Source organism: Mixophyes fleayi, chromosome 3, assembly GCF_038048845.1.
Source record: "Mixophyes fleayi isolate aMixFle1 chromosome 3, aMixFle1.hap1, whole genome shotgun sequence".
Taxonomy (NCBI): Eukaryota; Metazoa; Chordata; class Amphibia; order Anura; family Limnodynastidae; genus Mixophyes; species Mixophyes fleayi.
This window is the reverse complement of record NC_134404.1, coordinates 265915828-265941690: the sequence shown is the minus strand read 5'-3', so window position 1 is coordinate 265941690 and position 25863 is coordinate 265915828. Positions and strand designations below refer to the sequence as shown.

General features: G+C 38.7%; 1 protein-coding gene across 1 annotated transcript in view; it reads right to left on the bottom strand.

Moving 5' to 3' along the window:
* The window catches only part of IGF2R (insulin like growth factor 2 receptor), a 106350-nt gene that overhangs the window by 39964 nt on the left and 40523 nt on the right, over positions 1-25863 (bottom strand). The window contains exons 10-26 of the mRNA XM_075203565.1: positions 25223-25326; positions 23202-23363; positions 22742-22882; positions 22219-22362; positions 21694-21825; positions 19977-20124; positions 19718-19895; positions 18465-18580; positions 17655-17805; positions 12833-13012; positions 12126-12227; positions 10067-10168; positions 9144-9318; positions 4139-4309; positions 3904-4047; positions 2348-2529; positions 659-746 (exon numbers count right to left, since the gene is read on the bottom strand). Of these exons, the coding sequence (XP_075059666.1) occupies positions 659-746; positions 2348-2529; positions 3904-4047; positions 4139-4309; positions 9144-9318; positions 10067-10168; positions 12126-12227; positions 12833-13012; positions 17655-17805; positions 18465-18580; positions 19718-19895; positions 19977-20124; positions 21694-21825; positions 22219-22362; positions 22742-22882; positions 23202-23363; positions 25223-25326 (2420 nt within the window). The remainder of the gene's footprint in view (positions 1-658; positions 747-2347; positions 2530-3903; positions 4048-4138; positions 4310-9143; positions 9319-10066; positions 10169-12125; positions 12228-12832; positions 13013-17654; positions 17806-18464; positions 18581-19717; positions 19896-19976; positions 20125-21693; positions 21826-22218; positions 22363-22741; positions 22883-23201; positions 23364-25222; positions 25327-25863) is intronic.

Here is a 25863-nt window from a genome sequence, read left to right as displayed (position 1 = left end):
GGTTGTGGCCTTTGTGAGTAGCCAATTTTTGTGCAGTTTTATACAGAACACAGTTTAGATGTCAACACGCAGAGTTGTTTGAACCAAAAAGATTCTTTGCGAAATGAGTGTTTAACCCCTAAGGAAATCTGTCTCTAACCAAAGAAAAGCGTTACAACATTATTATACTAACATCACCCATGGCGTATATCACAAAGAGCCTTGTATTTGTATGCAGGGGTTAAAAAAGGGTGCATGGCCATAAAGCCTGGAGGAATGTTTGTTGGAGCATATCATTGTAACCAATTTACAAGTACTTGACTGTTACTTATCTGCAATAGGAGACTAGCAATGAGTGGTATGGGGGGGGGGGGGGGGAGAGTTGTTCATTGAAATATGTGGCTGGAAAAGTTTGGATGGATTGCAATGGATAATTTCTCTATGCAATATATTATTAGCCCTGCAATTGTGGGGCTCATTTGTGCAATGCATAAACATTAAAGGGAGTCATGCCCTCTTCAGACATATGAGACTTGGAGAATACCCATATTTCTAGACAAGGAATATTATAACTACTATCATATGCTTTCCTGTACACCCACTGTTTTCCATAAACCTGTCCATGTCAGATTGAGCTTAGACAGCAGTTTCCATAAACATTCATCAGTTTTCTCAATACCTTCTGCTCTAACAACAGGACAGGCCTCAGAAGTCCTCCACAGAAAGACATATTCACAACCATCTTGCTCTTGAAACACTGGGGACCCCTGATTGAAAAAAAAAAAATTAAGAATAAATAACCTTAGAATTCGTAATGAAAAGGTAAAAAGCACAACATACAAGTTAAAATATATATTTAGAAATTACACACAAAACAAAATTATTTGTGGATTGGTAGAAAACACAGACCTTCCTGCCACCTGAGAGATTCATAATGTGGCTATTATATAAAAGTGGACTGAACCACAATGGAAACAACGTGACGTATGACAGATTAACTTAAAAAAGAAACAAGCAGCATAATAATATTATTATCATCATCAACTCTGATGAAGTTATGTTTATAAAGAAATGTGTCAAACAGTATTATGATATTGGATCTGCTTTATTATATTGATAACTCTGTACTCCTCATGGATTTATACGGACTTGGACTGTATGTACTGCACAGCACGTCTCTCACCCGCACATAATAGAGAAAAGAACAAACTACACTGCAATTTAATAGACTGTGTGCTGATCAGTTTAAGTTTACTTTTGCTGGATTGGAGGCAGTGAACAACAGTTACTAACGCAACATATTAACACTAATGAATGCGGATTGTAACAATGTGTTGAATTGTCCTTCTATTCATCTTAGCCTTGACAGTTCTGAACTAGAAGAGTTCATTTACAGTTGCATAACGGATACTTCAAATTCATTATTTTAATGGCTTTATCTAGTTTTTTTTTTTGTTTTTTTTTTAAAAAGTAGGTTTTTTCCATTTTTGTATTTAGCAATTCACATGATTCTTAACAGGTATTTTAAAATATCTTTAGTAACCAAGTGCTGTACAATTTTTTGTTTTGTTTTCTCCTTGGCATTCAGATAAATGCCAGAACATTGAACACTAAGCTGTTTATTACCAAATAGAATAAAGGCTAGTATTTGAATATAGATCTACGTGTTTTCTGAATGCAACCGCTATGAATCAATGCATATATTTGACCAATGTATATATCTTACCACTTAAACAATAAGGGTCTATTATGAATGTGCAGACTTTGGACATTAGGGAGGTACGAATTTGCTCTGTGTTTCCTAACTTTGGACAGAGGTCACAAATCAGGACTGTTCTGTCTGTCGTCCCAATTGGGACAGCTTTGTCCTGTGGGTTTGAAGGTTGGGAGGAATGTCCCGTTCACCGCTACCCTGCAGGCCTGCCATGCACAGCTATTGTGTGGCATTGAAGGGGGTGTTTTTAGGGGAGGGGATCATGTGTGTGTCACGTAATGTCCCCATCTCCCAATTTAAAAAAAGTTGGGAGCTATGAAAATGCTGTTGCTTTTCTTTTATGATGTCAAGCTTTGATTTCTGTTTGCACAGATAAGTAAACAGCCTTATACATCATTATTGAGGCTCCAAGGAGCTGCATTTTAAAAGAAAAAAAAAAAGTAGGAAAGACTGAAGTGAGGTTTTCACTTTAGTGTAAAGAACAAAAACAAGATAAAGAATGGGAATGGTAAGCTTAACAGGTGAAGATGTATCCATTTACAGACACTTAAAGATGTGTTTGTAAATAGGCTTAACAAATGCTGATCAAAATATAAACACAAAATGTAACTTTCTTCCATATTAAGACACCAAAATATATAAAGATAATCGTACCAAAACGTGGTCACACTGAAAATTAATCCGTGTAGAGTAACGCTTCTTATCTGTACATTTGTCCCCACTCATATAAACTATAGTAAGAGAACCATCCTCCTGCACCTGTGGGCTCATCTGGATGACACCAAGATTAATGCTTTTATTGTCTGAAGTCTTCATGCAAGACCCCACAGCATTCCCTAAAGAGACAAATACACAGTATACAGCGTAAGTCAGAATATGGTGACCTTCTAAATTACAATTCAAACCACAGTGTAAATGTGTATATATTTTATTTCTGGTGTTAGTGTGTACAATGATGACCACAAACTCTTACATATTACTGTGTACAAGGAAATAACAAAAGCTGCACACAAATGTGATTTGGAGGTGTTTACCTGTAGAGGGGCCATGCCGTCTGAAATGTAGTGTCTCTGATCATACTGGATTAACTCCTAATGTAGTTTATTCACATCTGTGTGCAGCTTGTAAACTTCTGCCCACTATTGAGCTGTGCACAAAATGTCTGGCTGCCTTACACATTTAAACATTGATTTATTTAATTTCAAATGTAGAATATTTCAGATAGAAATTTCAAGGGTTGAAACATTTTAAAAATATGGCATCACTACAGTGTGGAAAGCCGAGGTAATCATCTTCATGATTATCACCATTCCGACACCGAGGACACCTCCAAGGAAAATCCGAAAGTCTAAAAAAACGATTTGAATATAACCAGACAACCAGTGACGCTCTACATCTCCGATCGCAGCAGCATGCTCCCCGCAAGTTAGTCCGACTACACAGATGACGTCAAAGTCTTGTGCCGGATATCTGTATAGTCTAACTAACTTGCGTTTTTTTAGACATTCGGATTTTCCTTGGAGGTGCCCTCAGTGCCGGAATTTTCCGCAACGTTAAACCGTACCCCACCCATGGAACGTTAAACCAAGTAGGACATAAACAAATGCTTATAATAGAATTGGTCATATGTAAAGCTGCAGGAAGTACTGCAATTGATTTTTCAGCCATTTGTCATTCACAAGCATTCATAAAGGCCCAGCCGGCTTGTACCACATGATGGAACACAATATGAAACATACATAGGTACTTGTTTACTAATCAAATTCAAGTAGGGCACATGTGCTGTAAAACTTAGCTAGCAATCAGATATTGGCTTTCATATATCTCACTATAATAAACTGCTAGGAGCTGAACTAGGATTGGGTGCAGCATGACTGCTTTTTATACTATAAAATTATATAAGCATCACTTATTATAAATATCACCTCTTACAAGCAACTTGGTAAGATATGCAGGGAGTCTCAAGCAGTGTGTCCAGGTAGTTTGAAAATGTGTAACTTTATATTGTATGCATGTGTGTGGTATGGACAACTGCAGTGGGCTTACTTGTGAAGCCTGGATCCAGATCATTAGAGCACCTAGAAACGACCCGCTGTAGATGGCTCCCTAACGCGAAGTGGCCATGGCCAGGCGAATGCAATATATGCCTCAACCTAGATTTATTTTATTGTGCTACCAATGCATTAAAAGCGCAATTCATTTAAACTTGCCTTTGCATCTATGAGTATATGGAACAGGTTTGCATATATTGAGATAAAATGTTCTCTCTTTTGATTTGTTAGATGAGTCAACAGCTGTCCATGACTCGTTGTCCAGAGTAAGATCACTTAAATCATAAAAATTCCCTGCAGAATCTAGGAAAATAGAAAAAAAAGCATTAACTTTAAAAGGACCAATCAAAACAACATGAATAATCCATTCAAAACAAAATTTCCTGTAACTCACCAGTAACTTGGCAGTCAACTGGAGCAGGAGCACACGCCATTGCAGTTTCAAAATCAAAAAAGGTGTCGTAGAGATGCAATTCAGAATTGATCTCCTCTTTCTTGAATGAAAGCTCTCCAGGATAGAGATCATCATTGCACACAAAATTTATTGTAAACGTGTCACCCTGTCCTGCAAAGTTTAACAAAATATATTACATGCTACAGAGACAGTTAATTTGTTTTAGTTTTATATAGATTTTGTTATTTCTCAGAAAATAGAAATCAAACCGGTCAGTGATGAAACACAAATTATACAATCAAAAATGGTACACAGAGCTTCAGCTTAACTAAGATAGACAAATCAAGAGTCCTGAGGCAGAGAGGGAACCGATGGGTAGATGCCTAATGTTTAGTCAACACAAATATCTCAAATGATGTGTGTGATGGAGGCCAAAACATACATTAAATGTTTATTGTTAACTAAACAACAGCTTGGCAAACTTGTTTTGCAGAAAAACACTGGATTGGTTGATGGATATACACGGGCAGAGCCAGTTATGTCACATCAGTGCAAACAAATTCCATCTAGGCTTCTTCACAATATCAATCCCATCAAAAGATGTGAAAATGATGTGGCAAGGGCTTCAGCTATCTATAAGTTCAAGGTAACACTTTATGCATTGCAGGAAGAGGAAGGAATTAATTTCTGTATTTGAAGAGACATCAATGCCTGGTGCTCATCATGAATAGTGCAGACATATTTCACAACGACACAACAACAATGCTCATCAAAACAGTGTTCTACCTAGGTCAGGATTCTCTCATCGCCAGGGAACTCCTGGTTCCTCCCTGATTTATGTACACCACAGCCATGTGTTGTCCAACTGAACATGGATGGGCCTGCCCTCCAGCACAGACTTGGCCACTGTCAGGACAGTCAACACTGCTCTCAGGTCCAGAATACTGATAAGGTGTGCTTGGTCCCTGGACCAAAGACCCTGCAAATGGAGGTGTAATGTCGCCGCCACCCATTCCTGAAGACTGGCCTCATTCGTTAAGTAGTTTTAATTGGCACCTGACACAGGAAATACATAACAGATCTTGCTCCTCTAGCTTTGGACTTAGAACTGGTCAATTTTTCAGACATAATATAAAAGGCACAATGGACTAAACAGGGAGAGGTGGAATCTGACCTATAAATAATACTGGTGTAGATCCCCAACAAAAAAAACCCTCATAAAAAGAATAAATAAAGAGAAGAGGAACAGAACATGTAACAATCACCACACAATATGGATTTGACAGAAGAGAGAAAAAAATATAACCTCAAATATAGGTACACCAGGATTTCAGATAGCAGCAGGAGCGGTGAAAAAAGTGTCTTACAGGTGAGGAGCTTTTAGCCCTGCAACAGAACTCTGACCCTCTTTAAGCAACTCCTTCTACAATGCAGCGTCTGTCTCAAAGTTACTCATCCAGCGAGTGATCTACGGCGGGCTTATTCCTGCAGGGAAGCCCTCCAAAGAAGGAACCAACTGCAGGGAAGCGTTCCTCCCCGAGTGACCCAGTGCAATGGGAGCCTTCCGCCCAAAGGACAGGTGGTCCCCAACGGCTCCCATGCCCCTAGTATTTCTGGGAGAGAATTGGGACAGCCGAGGCAGAATGAGTTCTTCGTCGAGAAACCCTTCCAATCCCCATTCATGTGACACAATCATGCTTTCAGGGCACTCTGCTTGTCTGAATAATCCTCATCAGGTTCATGAGCTTTGGTGACTTCTGTGTCCCAGGTTTTTTTCTACGCTTCTTTATAACCTCAAAGAAAGCAGAATTGTCCATTCCAGATGAAACAGTTGTTCAAAACAGTTTGTTTTGTGTTGTGTTTCTTAAAGTATCGTGCTGAACCAACCTTTGGAAACTTGGTTGTGCTATTGTTTTCTGCTTTTCTGGATTCTTACATTATTCTCATTGTGAAAAATGTTGACAGGATGCATGTCCATTTGTCTTGCTTGTATTTTGTTCAGGAGGTTGCTCATCCTCAGACTAGTCATTCTGTAGCTGGACTAGTTCTGAAGACAAATATAGTTAAATGCGCATTTTAAAATGTAAAAATCAAATCCATATATAATCTGATATTTCAGTTACTAATTGGATCAATGTTAACGATATTGGCAAGTTGGAGGGTACCTTCTGGGAGGGATATTGTATATCGCACCATAATGTTGTGGCCGAAGAAGTCTGCCAATTGATCCAATTCTGAGTCGTTTAAGTTGATAACTTTCAAAGCTTAATGGAGGACTGTGTTTAGAGATTTTGCCTCCACATTCCTGAGCAAATAGGTGTACACAATCAGAACCTCTGAAATGTGACAAGGCAACTGTCCTTGCAAACATGTAGGCATTTTCAGTGGTTGCTCCACATTCTTCACATTTCTCTGCAAGAAGTTTCATTACACTTGGCATGAACCGGTGTTAGCAGGATTGGAACTTTCCTACCTCATTTTCCTCACATTTCTCCTCAAATCTCAGAAAGCAATAGGGCAATATCTTCATGAAGATCTTTAGTATCGCTAGATACTAAGAAAAAGTAGTTAACAGCATCTTGAAAACTTCCCCTTCCCTTCTTAGATTCCATAAGATCACCTGTGACTTCAAGAAATGCCCAGCGTTTAAACAAAGCCTCCATGGATAAATAGTTGTGGTATTCCTGCCGTTTCGAGATACAAGTGCATTGTTTTCACATCTTCAGCATAAAGTAAGACGAGGCATGTTGCATTATGACTTTTTCAAGCAGCAAATGATATCAGCTCATTAGTCTTGCCTTGTAGGCTTTCCGGATGTTGCATGTATTTTCTACTATAGCAGTGCACGCTCCATCATTGCTCGGTGTGAAGATATGTGGTTCCCGAATCACTCAGGACACGGTATTCGAGGAAAAATAGAAGGATGATTTATTCTGCATAACAGGATTAAATACAGCATGGCCCCCTTAACGATAGCAGGTCCAAGTGAGGAAATCAAGTTCAAATAAATCCAGTGAGATATGTTCCACAGCACATCTCTGACAGAGCGTCACCTCTTGGGCAAAGTCAGTCACAACATGTCCAGCTCCCAGGGTAGCCTCTTTTATCACCTCATAATCCCACCTCAAAAATTGCCTGCCCAGGGGAGTTGCGAAAGGTCTCGATTGGTGGGCTTCTCACACTATCCAGCCCCCTTCCCCTACCTCCACAGGTGTCTTCCCTCAGGTGACCTCAGCTGGATCTGGGTCCGGCTCCTGGCTGATTGTAGAGCTCACTAGTTAACAATTGGGAGGAAACAGAAACAACAATGGCAGCTTAATTCACTCAACTCCTGAGTGTTCCCTGTGGAGGTGGAATTTAACCCCTGAAGTACTTTTCCAAGGAGATGTTATAGTTCCATCACTGATGCTTCCTGATAACATGGCTAAAAAGTGCATTTTGGGTATGGATTAGGGGTTTTAACACTGGTTCCATACACCATACCCGTTGCTTTACATTCCTCCCTCCACTTTTTAGTCCGTGGTGAGAGAGACTGGCTGGACAGCTCCAGGGGCGCGACAAGGCTTGAAGTCTGGTTCCTGCAGACGGGACATGCCATCCGTGTTCCTGTGATCTTTACCCGTTTTGTGAGAGATGGAAAAGTTATACAGCTGTAAGGCCAAGCTTCATCTCAGCAACTGTCCACTGCGGTGCGTTGTAGCCAACTTAGGGGATTATGATCTGTGACCACCAAAAACTCGTGCCCATATAAGTACGGCTTCAACTTTTTGAGAGCCCAAACTATTTCCAGGCACTCTATGCATTGCCATAATGGACTCCAATAACTAAAGGTGAGTGTCAATGTCCGTGGCTGATTCCACAAAGCGTGGTACATCGTGAAATCCCAATCGCAGCGTGTCTTCCTTCCAATACTGACATTGATACCATTGCAGGTACCACGACCGCTTACCCAGCGCTGCTTCCAGTACTGCTGCCCTCTCATGTGCAGCAGCTCCTGGTCCATGTACATTCAACCAAATCTGCAGCTGTTCTGTGTTGCTGACGGTTATTGCAGCAGCCTGGTTTGTCATCAACCCAGTTCCATTACTGTGTTCCCCCGATGGGTCCTGAACCGCGTCCTCCTCATTCAACAAAGACTGAAAGTGCAGACACCTGACCCTTAAGTGAACTAAGGTACAAACTTGTATCCAGCCCATCCTGCAAGAACAAACAACCTTGACAACAGAAAAGAAGAGGTAGGATACCCCCCTTCTTTTCACACCAGGAACTATCTGTGTTCCAGACACGATGATATATTTAAACCTAACCCGGTTTGAGAGCCCATAGCGTGGTTTGCATCACGCTCTCAGACAAACCCTTAGCTTGAAGGATCATGGCTTCAACCGAAACTCTATTAAAGACAGCCACCCAGGGGGCCCACTGTGCCTTCTACTCCCCCCCCCCCCCCTCTCCCAGCACTGCGCTGGGAGAGGGTACACTTACCTGCTGCCTCCCACTGTCTGCACAGTGAAGCTGCTCCTGTGCAGCCACTGCTAGGGATGCCGGTGGTCACAGCCTGCGGCAACTGTGGACGGTTCCCCAGAGGTGTCCAGCAATGGGAGCAGTGGATTTTGGTGGGGGAAGGGCACAGACACCTCTGGATCCCCTGCCCCAGGTAAGAGCACAGCTGTCCGTGCAGTGCTCTGTCATTCAGAAAGGAACCATCCCGCAATATACGACAGGAGTAAGAAGCCTCTGATTCAAATTAAAACAAATAAAAGAAAAAAGTGTTTTATGGCTGCAGAGCAGCCAATTCTCCAGCACTAGACTAAACTGACTCCCATATAGGAAGTTGGGTATATAAAGGAAGAAGCTAGGGCTAGTTAACAAGTTCTTAAAATGCCCATCGTCTATTACCACTACTCTATACCCCGATGTCCCCCAATAGGAGGGTAGAGAAAATTAACAGTCACATATGTGTAAAATGGGTCACAACTGACATTTTGCTTTCACTCAGTTAACTCACCTGTTGCTTCTTGTAATGCTCCACGATAAATAAGAGTAATGAGACCTTCTGTAGATAAATCCAAAGTTTGGCTTAATTGAACCGGTCTAGATGCAATGTTGTTTTCAAATTCACAACCAGCAGTTTGAATGTCGCCAATAAGGCCGCACTCTTTGACAGGGCCACAGATATTTAGCTATCAAACAAAATAAAAAATGGATACCTAAATCAGATCAGCATACAAAGAAGTAAATAGAACCATACAACCTCTATTGCAAGACATCCATTTTCACAGTAGAAGCATAAGTGATGATACTTTCTAGCACCATTATTGATGCTTTCTCCGCTGCTTTTATTAACCTCCCTGGAACATATCTTCGTCCCAGAAAAGCAGCTGTAAATTGGATTGATGGGTAAATTAAACCATGTTTTCTAGCAGTGTGAAGTAAACCTAAAATGTATTTAACTCTAGGAAAATACCATTTGAGTCCTAAGTAAGACACAGCCCTTTATCAAGACCTGATAAAGAGTTGCGTATTAAACGAGACATCAACCTAATTATATGGAATAAAGCCTGTAATAAATTGTCCTGTCAGTGCCTCAAAATTTATATTATATATACATATATACATACATGCATACAATCTCCGTCCAGTGTGTGAACATTACCAGTGAACGCACATAAAATCTGATTTAATATACCATACTGTGCAAGTTGATCTGCTGCCTTATTATTCCTATTTATTAACAGAACTTGTGTGTCCAATCACAGGTAACTTCTGTACCACTCCTGTTTTTTAGTTCTGTTACTTCAATCTTTATTCTTTTAAAATAATTTTTTGTTTTAAATAGTAATGAAAAGGAAAATAACTGCAGTCTCGTCTTTTCTTTGGGAAAGTATTTAAAGTAATGGGTGAACCAGGAATTAACAGAACTATCTTTACCTTATATGTTTTCCCATTTCCTTGAACAATATATCCAGAGTCATTCTTCAACGATTCAAAGTGATAAACAAATCCGGTGTTTGGGTTTTCCACCGAACAATCCTGCATGTAAAAACAACCGGGTTATATAACTACAAGTTACAGTAGAGCCAGCAGCAGGGCATAGCAATTAATACCCATGATTAATAATAGTTGTAAATATTACACTACAGTAACATGATGCTCAAAAGTTAAAATATGACCTGTCAATGCCAATTATGGTCTGTCGGTTTTTAGACATATTGCCATACTGCTTCTTGAGTGATGATCCAGTGTAAATTTCTTCTCTACATGTCTCTCACACTATTCCAACGCTGTCCAAACATGGACCAATCCTACTTTACGACTTGGCACCAGGTTCGTGTTGGGGTCATGCATGCTGAAATTCTGCGCCTTATATTGCAGCATGTGATCAGCTTATCTTAACATATACTTGTCTAAATGTTCCTTGATGTCCTTGTTTGACTTAACTATAATGTACATTCACAAATACTGAAGCAGAGAAACCATGCGGAAATACAGGTCTGTCAATTTATCACATTATTTGGATGAAGCAGAGCTACTAAAAGTCATAGAAGAGGTAGATAAAATTACATGTATATGCATACCTATAGTGGGTGGATTAAGCCACTAAACATTGTAGTTCACGGGAAGTATTAGGTGTTAAAATATGTGTACTTATTTTGACCTCTACTTTTTATAAATAAGTTTCAATTTAAAAAAACAAAACAAAACAAAACCAAAAAAAAAAAACGTAGGTTTTTTAGTTTTAGTTTACATAACACTTTTACCAATTTCAAGTACCTGTTGTTGAAGTCGTATAATTGGATGAACGAAAGTACATTGGTTTAATATTGGTTTGCCGTGCGTATTGCGAAGCGTACGCCAGGTAACACGTGGTGTGGTGCGTTCGCACGGTAAAATACGCACGCACACACTCGCATTACAACATTTAGTTATTTATATAATTTCATATTGGTTCTGCTACACTGTAATTCAGGAGCAGATAGTATTTGGTTTATTATTAGTTATATATATATATATATATATATATATATATATATATAGTGATTATATGTACATTGTAGTGTTATTAAAGGTTTGGGTTATAGGAAAGGTGTCATGCCTGATATCAAATTTGATCCCCTAATCATCAGCAGCTGTCCGGTGCAGTCGGCGAAGAGATCGCACATTGCATACTTTAGTTATTGATATTAGGGAATAATCCTTTGTATGATGCTGGCTATGAAAGGAGCAGACCCCCCTGGAGAGACGACCCCCACCTTTGGATTCCTTAGATTGAATCAACCTATGATCTGTTTACACTGGACCCACCCAACGTCTGGACCTATAGAAACAATCTACGTCATCTCTATTGTTCAAGTGTAACACTGTACTGTATATAATCATAGCTGCACACACCCTGGCCCTCAGTCAACTCTGACACAGTATTCTAAACAGATATACTGTCCACCGGGTCCCGTGGGTGCGCAGCGTGCGCAAGCGATTGCATTGGTATGTACTTTTCTTTTGGTATTGGCTGTGCTGTACTGTACTTTATCATAATATAATAATGTATTGAATTGTTGATTATTTACATCTGCTAAAATAAACCACCATGTGCTTTGGAAACACATACAATTGATTGGGCAATGCTTATTTTAAAACGATAGAATGACTTTAATACTGTGATGAAAACTTCCACACTTGTGAATTTTTGAAAATGAACAATTCTTTTAGGTTGTGTAGGCAATTACTGCTGTTTTGTGGTAAGTAATAGTAAAAACACTTTCCCTTATGAACAGATAGCACACGTTCATATTTTATATGGATGAAACAAGTACTTATTATTAGAACATGGATTCAAATAGTTGCATACTGTTTAAGCATAGATTACAATTTGCATCAACTCTTATGAAGTAATTTTAAACCAGATACCATTATATTAATAAATAAAATAGTTCTTATTTTAACAATGTCAATTTGTGCTGTAGACATTTTAGATGTAGAGATCACTCACCCCTTTCCCATGTACTTCTTTGACAATAGGACAAGCAGCTTCTGTGTACCACATAAATGTAGCGTTGCAATTCTGCTTTGAGATAAATATGGGGCTGGCAGACTATAAAAAACATAATGGAAAAAAAATATATTTCAGATTCTTTGGAAAGGTCAGTTATATTGCTAGCAATATAGAGCATGCATATTGGTTTGTATACCCTTTATGCTTTCCCATAAACCTTCAGTGTTCTGTGTGTTAGATTTACTGTATTTATTTTCATGTCATATAATTAGAACCCCCATACCTCCCTTCCTTATGATATAGGATACATTCTAGAACACCCTGAATACAACACACCAATGTCTGGGGAATGTTTACACTAATGTTATTCAAATTGTTTTGTGAAGCTATTTCCTTGGAACCTATGGCTGATATTATACAGCAAATAACATGCATATTGCAGTTTCACTCATTAATAAATGCAACTCTGCAGAGAAAATTATCCACTAAACAGAATAACCAAAGCAGATATGTTTACATTTACAGAAAAATAAAGGGAATTTCTATTTACAAATAGGGTATTATTTTTTTTAAAAAATTCTACATTTTTTAACCACTTTAAAAAACTTAATACATAAAATTTCATCCGAAAAAAAAAAATACAATATAAATATCAAAATGGGCTATAGAAGGATGTGTAATTGTAATGACGTTGACATCCTTACCATAGATCCTTTCTTGCATGCAAGATGTACAACTGATGAGTAAGTGGTCTTCTTCCCATCCAAATTGATACATTCGGAGCCATTTGTGTATTCAATAATTATTTGTCCACTTTTATCTATAATGGGTTTGCTGCTTGCCATCCCCAAGTTGTCGATTGCTATTGTCTCAACTGGCATATCCTACAATGAAAAGATGTGCATCAATGATGTGACAAATATTCTCTGTACAGCTCTGCACAATTGGTGGCGCTATATAAATAAATGGTGAGGATGTTGAGCATATACATAAATACACATACATGCTATAAATCTCCCATTCTACAACATCCCAAAGGTGCTCTAATGGATGGAGATCTGGTGACAGTGGAGACCATTGCAGTACACTGAATTCATGGTCATGTTCGTGGAACCAGCTTGACATGACATGAGCTTTGTCACATGGCGCGTTAACCTGCTGGACATAGCCTATGGCAATAAAGGGATGCACAGGGTCAGCAGCAATGCTGAGGTAGGCAATTAAAACAGTGGCCTTTTCACAATGCTCAATTGGTATTAAGGGGCATAGTGTTAGCCAAGAAACATTCCTCACACACCATTTATACCACCACCAGCCTGCACCGTTGACACAAGGCGGTATGGATTCATGTTGTTTAATTCTGACCCTACCATCTGCATATCGCAGCAGCATTCAAGAATCATCAATCTACATCTGTGCAGTGGTGACGAGCCTATGTGCTCTGTATTCTCAGTTTTCTGTTCTTTGCGGACAGAAGTTGAACCCGATTTGTCTTCTGCCGCTGTAGCCCATCCACTTCAAAGTTCGAAGTGCTGTGCATTCAGAGTGGCTCTTCTGCATACCACTGTTGTAATGCATGGTTATTTGATTACTGTCACCTTCCCGTCAGCTTGAACTAGTCTGGCCATTCTCCTCTGACATCTCTCATCAACAAGGCATTTTCGCCAACAGAACTGATGCTCACTGAATGTTTTTTGTTTTGAGCACCATCCTCTGTAAGCTCTAGAGCAGGGGTTGGCAACCTTTTTCTATCAGAGTGCCACCTAAAATCTAGTGTATATATATATATATATATATATATATATATATATATATATATATATATATATGTGTATATGTATGTATATGTATATGTGTATATATATATATATATATATATATATATATATATATATATATATATATATATATATATATATATATATATATATATATATACATATATACATATATATATATATATATATATATATATATATATATATATATATATATATACATATATATATATATATATATATATACACATATACATATACATACATATACACACACGCATACATACATACTTACATACATACAGGGCTGCCTAGAGAAATTCATGGCCCCAGTATAGCAACTTCATGTGTCCCCCTTTATAGTCAAGCATGGAAAAAAGAAATGTGCTTCCGCAGGGCTTGTCTAGCAGGTGAAAAGCACCAGGCCACCCTCTTACAGAAAAATGCATTACTCACACATGCCACCTTGCTCAGCAGCTTTGCTCACATATGTCCCCTCTGCCCACATGCTGTAATCACACTTGCCCCCCCCCCTCTGCCCAGCCCCTTTAGTCACACATGCCCCCTCTCCAGCACACCTTCTTACCTTATTCTCCACTGCACAGCATGGGAAGATATCCAGCAGCTCGCCGAGTACTATGTGACCACTGCAGTCACATGACCTGGCGTCTGAAGATACCTGAGCTGAAGGGGATTTAGCTATTACCGATCCCCCCTGCACTCAATAAAAAAAAAAAAAGTACTTTTAAAATAAAAAATGTATTTTCAAAGATAGGTATCCAGTGGGGCCATATATATATATATATATATGTATCTCATTTTATGAGGCTAATATCATATTAACAGTAAGGGACCAGCAAAAAAACGTTATGCTGCACAGTAGTGCCCCAGTTCACATCATACCTCATGATTGTGTCCCCAATTCATCTTATGCCTCATAGTTGTGCCCACAATTCATACTTTGCCACAGTTGCCCCCACAAATACATAGTATGACACCCACAGTTGCCCCCACAAGTACATAGTATGCCACAGTTGCCCCCATAAATATATAGCATGCCACAGTTGCCCCCACAAATACATAGCATGCCACAGTTGCCCCCACAAATACATAGTATGCCACAGTTGCCCCCACAAATACATAGTATGCCACAGTTGCCCCCACAAATACATAGTATGCCACAGTTGCCCCCAGAAACATAGTATGCCACAGTTGCCCCCAGAAACATATAGTATGCCACAGTTGCCCCCAGAAACATATAGTATGCCACAGTTGCCCCCAGAAACATATAGTATGCCACAGTTGCCCCCACAAATACATAGCATGCCACAGTTGCCCCCACAAATACATAGCATGCCACAGTTGCCCCCACAAATACATAGCATGCCACAGTTGCCCCCACAAATACATAGCATGCCACAGTTGCCCCCACAAATACATAGCATGCCACAGTTGCCCCCATAAATATATAGCATGCCACAGTTGCCCCCATAAATATATAGCATGCCACAGTTGCCCCCATAAATATATAGCATGCCACAGTTGCCCCCATAAATATATAGCATGCCACAGTTGCCCGCATAAATATATAGCATGCCACAGTTGCCCCCATAAATATATAGCAGAAGCTCCGTTTCGGCCATCATCGGCTGCTTTGCTGAAGCAGCTTCAGCGTCGGCGTGCCAGACAAAAGTGGTCAGCGTGCCACGTCTGGCACGCGTGCCGGGGGTTGCCGACCCCTGCTCTAGAGACTGTTGTGCATGAAAATCCCAGATCAGTACTTTCCGAGATACTCAAACCACACGGTCTGGCACCAAAAATCTGGCACCAAAAATCATTCGACGGTCAAAGTCACTTAGATCACATTTCTTCTCCATTCTGGTGTTTTGTCTGAACAACAACTGAACTTCCTGACCATGTCTGCATGCTCTTATGCAAGAGGTCGCAGCCCTATGATTGGCTGTTTGGATATTTGCATTAACGAGCAGGTGTACCCAATACAAAAACGAATACATACATATAAATGTGCTCACACACACACACTGCTTGTTTTTAATTCCAGTTTTACTTTACATGTTTTTATTTTAAATTCAGATTATGTTTATTATTTAGTATGCACCTTCAGTCTGTGATTTTCAGGAACGCCCTTATATAATTTAGGCAGAATCATCTATATTGTTACCCTGTGTTAGGACACTGCTCTACTTTGCTCTCTATATGCGATACAACAATATACAGAGCGGTTTCTGTCGTATCTCAGGATAACAAAAGTGAAAACCTATTGCTGATATAAAAGACATGGCTGAAACCCACACAAGAAAGCTAGAAAGATAAAGCAGTGTATTTTCATAAATCCCTTCCTCCCTAACTACCAAAATATCATGTCTCACTAAGGTGTGCAGTATTGTAGACGTATTCCACTGAAACTGTCCATTTTCCTGCCAGGGATATGTAGAGAATTTTGAATACCTATTATTGATCAAACCTATTGGACGGTTGTCACAGCATCCCATTCAGTGCTCTTGAAATAAGCAAGCACTGAATTATCAGTTACTAAAATGTTCCTGCCTTCTCAGCAGGAGAATGGACTACTAGACACTTCTGTAGGGTTATCTGATGAATAGCAGGGAACTACATACGTTATGACCAATGTTTCACTAGTCGCAGAATGGGTGTTTAGTCTATAAATTTAGCGCCAGGGCTTAATGAAGGATACAAAGAAACTGGGGTAGAAAAACCGCACTAGGCAAAATGATATGAGCACTTGGTATGATAATCTGTTGTTAACCCGAAAAGAGAGACTCTAATTCGGGGGGTGCACCCAACACTGTATTGAACTATATAGAGAGGAAAAAAAGGGGGAGAGAGGGAAAAGAAAGACAGTGTAATTTGAGGCACTCCATGAGTGCTCAATAAAATTTAACTTTTATTAGGTAGATTAAAATGGAAAGAACATGAGCGAAATAATTAAAAATAAAAAATAATAAAATAAGTGACAAGTAATTAAAATTGCAAATCAATGCAAGGTCACACCTAAATACTCGTAGGTCTGCCATAATGAGCTTAAATAGCGCTAAATGTTACATCTGTAAAACACCTAATTGTAATATTGTGTGTCCATAGTAGGTGATTAAATCCTCTGTGGTCTGTAGCTGAAAGGGCAGTAATTGCTGGTAAAGAGTGCCATTAATACGCTTATCGGGTTTAAGTTACAGTATGGTGTACCAATAAATGGTTAATAACCCGAGTATATAGTGCCCTTTGAGATTAATGTACCAGGTTGCACAATAGGAGTTGTGATATAAGTTCTCCTAAGGACTGATAGTATTATATCCTTAAATAGCTAGATTCGGATCTCTATATAAATCCCACTGGACAGTCTAAAGCAGCGTCAGGCTCTAATGAGCTTTTAAAGATGGCATCAGAGGATTAAACATGCTAGGTGCAAGAATCGCGGGATTATGTGAGAATTCCCTGCCTAATATAAACTGGGGAGCAATTCTTGGAAAAGATAAATGGCATAGAGGATGGTGAGACAAAAACGCCAACGTGCGTTTCGCTCCGTGGCTTTCTCAAGGCCTTGAGTTTACATTAGGCAGGGAATTCTCACACAATCCCGCAATTCTTGCACCTAGCATGTTTAATCCCCTGATGCCGTCTTTAAAAGCTCATTAGAGCCTGACGCTGCTTCATCCATACAAAGTAACTAAATTGTAGGTAAAGATTTAACTGACTGAAATATACTTACAGAATCTTTATTATAGTCCATCTGGCACACAGCTGCAAAGGGATCACATCCTATAACTGGCACCAAGGAACGACAAACGTTAATGTAGTATTTGCTGCTTCCCTCCGTGGCAAACCAATTTGAAGAGTGTTCTCCTTGTACCTTAGACAAGCTGTCACACAAAGAGCAGAGTTACTCACAATGCAGAGATTGGTATCTTAACAGCACTTACAACAACAGTAAAAATTTGAGTGAGCTGTGGCAATAATGGTAATAATGGAATCTATGCAGCATAAAATCAAAGATCATTGATCTCCATGGAGAGAAACTGGAGCAGCGCATAAGGCAATCTTGTGAAAAGTAGTAGTTGTAGCAGGAAAAGAGGAAAGAAGATCAGGTCCTATTTTTCCACATCCAAAATGCCACCAAAGGGTTTGCCTGGTTTAAAGCAAATTTTCTGGCCATCACCCTCACACCTTTATGACCATTCACCCATAATGGTACTTTAGCTGTACATTAAAAAACAAAACATATCTATTCAGCAATTCCTTGCTGGTCAAGCAGTATTCAAAGCCTACACAAAACTAACTGCCCTGCTCCTAGCCTTCACAGTAACAGGTTTGTCAGGTCTGTACACCAAACAATATCATGAAGCTTGTCTGCCTCCTTAACGCACTGTAATCTCCTAACAAAGTGTAATACATTACATAAAAAAAAATCTAAAGTCAAAAATAAAAAAAAAGAAAATGAAAGCACCCAAATTTACTTTCGACAATGTACAAACATCAAATATAAATAATGGTGAAACAGTAATTCTAATTCAGCTCTTACCTGGACAGATCATATTGCTCTTTTGTTACACTGTCCACCACAACGCACTCCACTGGCAGCCCAGGGCAGGCGTATTTTGTGTGCCACTTGAAATTATATGTATAGTTATCTTCTTTCTAAATATACAACAATTATATCCAATTAGTTATGACTTTAAAACAATGATCTTTTGAAATATAATTTATAAAGGGCAGTGAGAATAATGATCACTTCATTTTGGTTGTCCTGTCAGATATTTATTTTAACCCCACTATTATCAGACTATTCATGTCACGGCACAACAGAGAAATTATCTGTTTAGAATATAATTGCTTCCAAGTTTATATTACGGAGAGGCGATATTATATAAAAAATTAGTGGTAAAAAGTAATGGGGGGCATTTATAAAAACTGATCCAGATGTTGCAACCAGATACTGTCATTTTCCAATACAGCTTAGAAAATGAACGCAAAAGCCTGATTGGTAGTTCTGGATTACAACAACTTTTTGCATGGTTTTGTCACAGTTTGCTACACTCTTAAGAAACATAAACAAGAATGGAGCTTCATGAAAAAGAGACATTTAGAAAGGGTTGCGCTAACATTTATTTAAATGGACATTGCATCTTTAGTTATTGAAAGCCAGTTATCTTAGTCATTTTTTTTTAGATATTAAAATGATTTAGGCATATTCATAAAACCAGACTGAATTACCTAAAAAGTACTCTTTACAATGATGTTATTAGGCAATTATCTGCATAACTCACTTGCAAAAAATGTTCCAAGTCCTCTTGCACGCATTGCCATGCCCCAAGCATTCTCTTTCACACCAGCTAAAAATTATTGGTTTAGAGCAGGATTTCCTAACCTCTAGGTGAGCATTCAGAATCTCATCCTCAAGCCATTTAATTGTGGGTCCCCATAAAAAACAGTTTACAGTTCCAAATAATACATTTTTTATTTTAATATTGTACTGTACAAGTATCTATTATCCTAACCATAAAAAATACAGACAATGTCCTCCAGACTCAAAGGCATCCCACCAAGGAGAATTTTGTAAAAAGGTTTGAACGTCAATACACCTTCAAACAATACATATTAAAACAATATACTTTAATCTGGGCCAAAGGGGATTAAGTATCCCTAGAAGAGAGCAACAAAATGTTCCATATATGGGTCACTGTACAGACTGTTAGTAAGTTTACAGTCAAAATATAATCATTTGGTCGTGCTTGTGTTCATTGTTTACAGTAAATTGTTGAATGTGTCCCATACCTGATATTCTGGCTGACCAACATCAATATTTCGGTCACATAGGAAAGTTATGAGTGAAGAACGAGGGGTTTTCTTTTCATCATTGTAGGGTGTTCCATCGGTGTAGCTGAGCTGTAGCATTCCATCATAGTAAGAAAGCTTAGAATTACCCAAACCAATATTCCAATGATCGCTTTTACTGCAGAAACAACAAAAATAGGTTAATTGCTTGAAAACAGAGAAATTAATTAGACTCAGTGTACATGAAATTATTATTTACGTTTTTGTCACTTGACACGCTCCTGAGTTGGTTTCACAAAGGTCTTGTGTTACATTGCCACAAACATTTATATAAAATTCATACATGTCCGTCACAACATTGTAGCTCCCACTTTTCTTGGTCAGGGGTGACAGATCAAAGTAAAAACCTGCAAAAAAAAAAAAGTTGCCTGTCAAAAGGTCACACCATATAACTGTCTACTTTCATGCTGCATATATTACAGTTCACTCCTAGTGGATTCTAGGCCAACATTTCTTATAAACTGAGAAAGCTGAACTGATAAAAATAAATAAATACAGTAAATATTTAGAGAAACATGTTACTGAAAACCATTTTTTAAACACATTTTTAAAAAGAAGCTAAACCGACAATTTAAAAAGGACATCCATAATCTCTATATTTGTATACATTTCAATAAGAGAGAGATTAAACTAGCAAACAAAAAAAGTCTGGCCCAGATCATTATGCAGAATTCACAGTGACTTAGTATAGATGGATAGACGTCAACGATTCTCCCGATTACCACTTCCTGTTGGAGGGATGAATGGTATATCTGGTGTTTATAGGTTTATAGTGAATTAGACAATACAACAATATAAGGTGGTTAATGGACATCTGGCCATCAAACTACTCAAATTTAATTTTTTTTTAATATATAGTATTGATGGAAATTGGCGTTATTACGCAATACCTTGAGACCCTCCGCCCTCCCTCTTGCTCATCCCTCATTCCCCCTTGTCATGCTCATTCAACTGTTACTGTTAGGAGACATTTGGAAGATTATGTAATTGGTTTTTTTTTATATCATCATCTATTTGTTTGTACACAACCTCTGCAATACTTGTAGAAATTTTTTAAAAAAAACAACAAGAAGAAAAAACATTTTTACAAAGATTTTTATTATCGTACTTAAATAACATTTGTTCTTCTAGGGTATGTCCCTAGGAGGAGCTTGCCACTTAGCAGGTGAAACACATGTTGTGGTATGTAACCTGCATTTGCCTACAACAGTTCCCTGAGATGTGCCTTTAGTACTATGGACAAGCAGTGAGGAATGGCAATGTCACAATGTTGTTGTATGGGCATAACATGCATAAAGGCACCATTCCCCATCTCCTAGTCTAAGCTGCAGATTAGGAGATTGTTCAAACTTTTGCCATCTCTTTGGAAGTTAGATGATTAATAGTGGAACAGACCACTACATGTATTAACATGTACATCACTGAGTGCTTTAGTATGGGGATTATATAGATGAGAAACAGAAATGCCACACTTGAGGCGAGGATGAATATTCTCAGATAATATAATGCCCTTCACCTCTGGGATCCCCTGGTACCCACTGTTAGAAAGGGAAATAGTAGAGCTGACCATTGGGATAGGTCACACTGATGTACTGGCAGTACCAAGCATCAATATTTTATATCTTTTGGTACTCCATTGACAGCCATTTGTTTGTTTTGTTTTTATGGGTGTGTAACTTTTTTTTATATGTTTTGTTAACTAAATAAAAGTTATGCTTTAATATGCACCTCATGGGTTCTTTCGTTACACCCTTGTTTTTTAAACCCTGCTGTATTCACACGTTATAAATATGGCAGTATATTAGGTAACACAAATAATAATACTAATGAAGGTGGTGCTCCCAATGTGGTAGCAGGAAGGACTTGAAAGTGATTATATTGGTAGCGCTGAGAGTGCTTTAATCCTGTAAACTCACCAGCCTGTAAGTCAGACACTCTGCAATCATCTCCTTCGGTCTTGGATAAGACACAGGCAGCAGCTGTATGCCACTCAAATTCATACAGGCACTCATCGGCATGCTTCAGTACAGGGGGGCTCTCACGATTACCTGTAAAAACCACAGATCCTATAATAAGACTTGGACGGAGATGATAAAGACATGGTAACATTTAAATGGCATTGTATAAAGATTTTTTTCCTATATTTAGCTAACTGCAAAATAATAAAAACTGTTCAGAGAAATCAAGAAACATGGCAAGACCTTTTGTCTATCTCTATTAGACATTCTGCCTATAATCCTTTTAGAGGCTAAAGCAAGTGCACATAATATCTTAAAGGAGATCTGAAGTCCAGAAAATAAGAAGAATGAAGGCACTATTTAAAGTCTCAGGAGAAATCAAAACAAAATGAAAGCACCAAGAATGGAGCATGTATACTGACACACATTAAAACACTGCTCTTCGGAGCAGCTGTTATGTCATTTTGTTAATGCTTGGAGTACCTGGACTGCACAAAAGTGTGATGCTTGTTTCAATCTGTTTGTGTTCTGCACAGGTTGAGCCTTCTGTGTATTGAAGCAGGATATTGCCATTAACCATCTTTGGAGGAGTCAAAAACTTCCCTAAGTTTTTCTTTACACCAGAATCTGTAAAACAAAAATGCAAATAAACAAAAATAAAAACAAGGGATCCGTGCAAACAGATAAGCGTTGTACACTAGAGTTGATTTTTGACAACGGCACTATTTGATCCATTCAGACCTCCCTTCCTCCTATATATAATCTTTGAGGTTTGGGTCAGTACACCCCTCGTAGGCTCCTTCCTCCCCACCCTTCCCTATTTCCTTCTCACTCGGTTTCTTTTCTATTTTTTACGTTTTTGTTCAATGTTAAGACTATGCACACTTCTGCCTTTTTGGACTTTTGTTTCAGCTTATTGTGTAATGTATATTTTGTCACCTTAATATGTACTATGGATGGTATGTATTGTCTCCCAATTAAAAAAAAAATGGTGTATTCTTCTTACCCACTGCACAAATTGCTGCATCTTCTTCACAGCCAACAGCTTCTCCTGTCTGTAAGACCCCGTGGCACACATTGACATAAAAACGACTCTCATCTGACTGTTTTGTATTCACGGCCTCCCAGTTTTGAGCAGTGCTGGACTCTGAAAGAAAAATAGAAGGCTGCAATTATAGCGAACAGGATGACACTATTTTTGGGACTGTATACAATATTTTTCCAGTTACATTTGATTAATTAATATAGGAAAAATAGATTTCTAAAAAGGTTTTACACACTTTCTCACACCTTATCATTGTTTAGATCAGTCTTGTTCTTTTGTGTCTATCATCACTAGACATTATGCATAGATGTCATTCCCTCCTAAAGCAAGTGGCATTTTATCCAAAATTAATTTTAAGCTGATGTACTACATGCAGATACAACATTTAAACAGATAAAAACACAAAAAAATTCTCGTTTACCAGGACTGCGAATCAAATCAAACAGATTGAAATGTTTCTTCCTGGCTTCCACATGGCAAAGGTCCTCCTTCTTTTTAGGGCAGGCATATTTGGTGTTCCAGGAGAAGAAATAGGTGCAGTCGGCTTCAGCAGAGAAAACCGGCACACCCTTCCCATCATTTTCTTTAATAAAGATAACATCAACAGTTTAGTTAGACAACCATAATCAGGTTCATTTCTATGGGTATGAGGGCCATTTCTGGAATCCGAACTGGAAAAAGGGCAGGAGACCCTCATGCTATAGTATTGAGCCTCATCTTAAATTCCTAAAAACCCCAAACAACTACTTTCCACCCTGGCGCTGCTGCAGAAAGCGATGAGAGCTATTGAGTGCAGAGAGGGGCAACAAATAAACCTGTTCTGTCGTGGGGTTTCTAACATTCTGGCTGCCTTCCATGTACTGAGGGGAACAAGTGGAGTTCAATGAATCAGAAGAAGCTGGAGCGCTAGTAACCTGGAACAGTGCAAGTTGCTAGTAGCTCTGGACTGTTTGCGCTACACAGATCAATGCACAAAAAAGAGTAATACTGGGTTCTGTATACTGTGGGCATGAGAGCTCTATTAAAGATTTTATTTATGGGGCTTAATACTGGGTGTGGGATTGCATTATTTACTTAACATTTGAGGGTGTGTTTTTTTTCTGCTTGACATGACACTGCTATATTAAATAATGGACAATGGGCATGACACTGTATTTTACACTGGGAAATTTAGACTGTATAACATAATAATTCCTGGTGGATGTTATTAGAGGTAGCGGGCAGGTGAGATGTTGCGAAGTGCCACAGCCCAATTTTACACCGGAACCCAGCTAATTCGCTGGGCTGAGCCAGGGAATAGTGGAATGATGATTGGGCTTAAGCTAGGTCACTGGCTCGACTATAAATACCAAAAGAATGATCTTTTTTCATCTGTCAAAACCAAAGTGCAGCCTGCAGATGAAGACAGTAAAAACAACATTGGGGCCCAGATCTACAAATCTAAAAAGGACTGCACACAAAGGCAAACAGGGTTTATTGGCCTTCATCATCATTTTCCTCCATGACAGAGAATGTTCCTTTTGATTTCGGCATTGCAGTTACACACACGAACATCAGGCCTATTACAATATCACAGCATGTATGCATCTTAACTGTGTATGCCAGGGTTTCCCAAACCCAGTCCTCAGGGCTCCTTAACAGTGCAGGTTTTCCATATCTCTGTGCTGGAACACAGGTGTATTCATTACTGACTGTAACAGATCCACAGGTTGTCCTAATTATGTCACATGTGATCCAGAAAACCTGCACTGTTAGGGAGCCCTGAGGACTGGGTTTGGGAAACCCTGGTGTATGCCCTTGTTTGCAAAGCTGCACCCATAGACACACCAATGTTTAAAAGCACATTGCTAGTTTATCTAGAAACTCTACTGATCACTGCATGGTGTAGCCCTTCAACTGGAATACTAGTAGGAAGCATTTGTAAAAGTTCTACTTTGTATAATATAAAAATGTATTTAAAACGGTTACATTTAAAACAGGTAAAATCAGAGACGGACTATTCTGTGGGTTCAATGTGGATCTATGTGGTGTAAGACACGGGCTCTGCAGACCGAAGGCATTGGAACCAACTGGTAGCAGTGCCAAAGACCTCCCCAACCACACTAGCAGAGGTCTACGTAAAGGACATCCTTTAAAGCAGTCAGTGTTTTCAGACCATTACAGAAGCAGCAGCAGCTCAATTACAAAAAATATCCTGCAAAGGTTAAAGCAGTATATATCCACATAGGAGTTTTTTCCCCTTTAAATAGCAAGTTCAGTAAATTTTAACCATGCAATCAAGTCATTTTCTTAGTGCTCCTACAAATCTCCTTTTCAAAATTCCTCTGTAAAACAAATGTAACAGAAATGTCTATGTCTACAGCTAGGGAGCAGCTTTAAAACTCTATCCCTGTTCACTTTCCAAATGAGATTCTAAACACAAAAGAAGACTGCTGTTCTTACCTGCAGTATCATCACATTCAAAATTAATTACAGTCATTCGCTGGAAACCAGAACTGCATGTTTCTCCTCCCGGGTATGTCAAGGTTATGGTACCATCTGAATATCTAGATATAGAGATGATAAAGGATATATTAACAGAACAACATAGGAATAAATATTTCCAGCACCCAATCTAAACATTCCATTACCGAAAAGACGCTTCATTCTACATAGCAAGGGGGCATTGGTACAGTATGTTCTGGAAGGGAGGGAGAGGGGTAGACATTCACACAGAACTATTGGCTAGGGAAGGTGTTTAAAAACAAACCAAAAAAATAATACATGTATTTATTGCAAACATCAAAATTTATTTTTATGGGTTTTTTTTTACATTGTTGATAGATCCAAAAATGATGAAAGCGGCAATATTTTTTATTTTAAAAGGTTCTATAGGCTATATCATGTTATTTGCAAGGGTGCAATTTAATTCACTGTATTAGGACAGCTTGGCAGGCCCTTTATTGCTACTGCATATAGTACAATAAATTTATGAGTGTTAGACCGCATATCAAAAGTATGGGAGAAGAACAAATGACAAGTGTTGTGCAACAAGGAGAAAATAAAATATCTAAAGATTAAGGTCAGAAATTATCCACAGGATT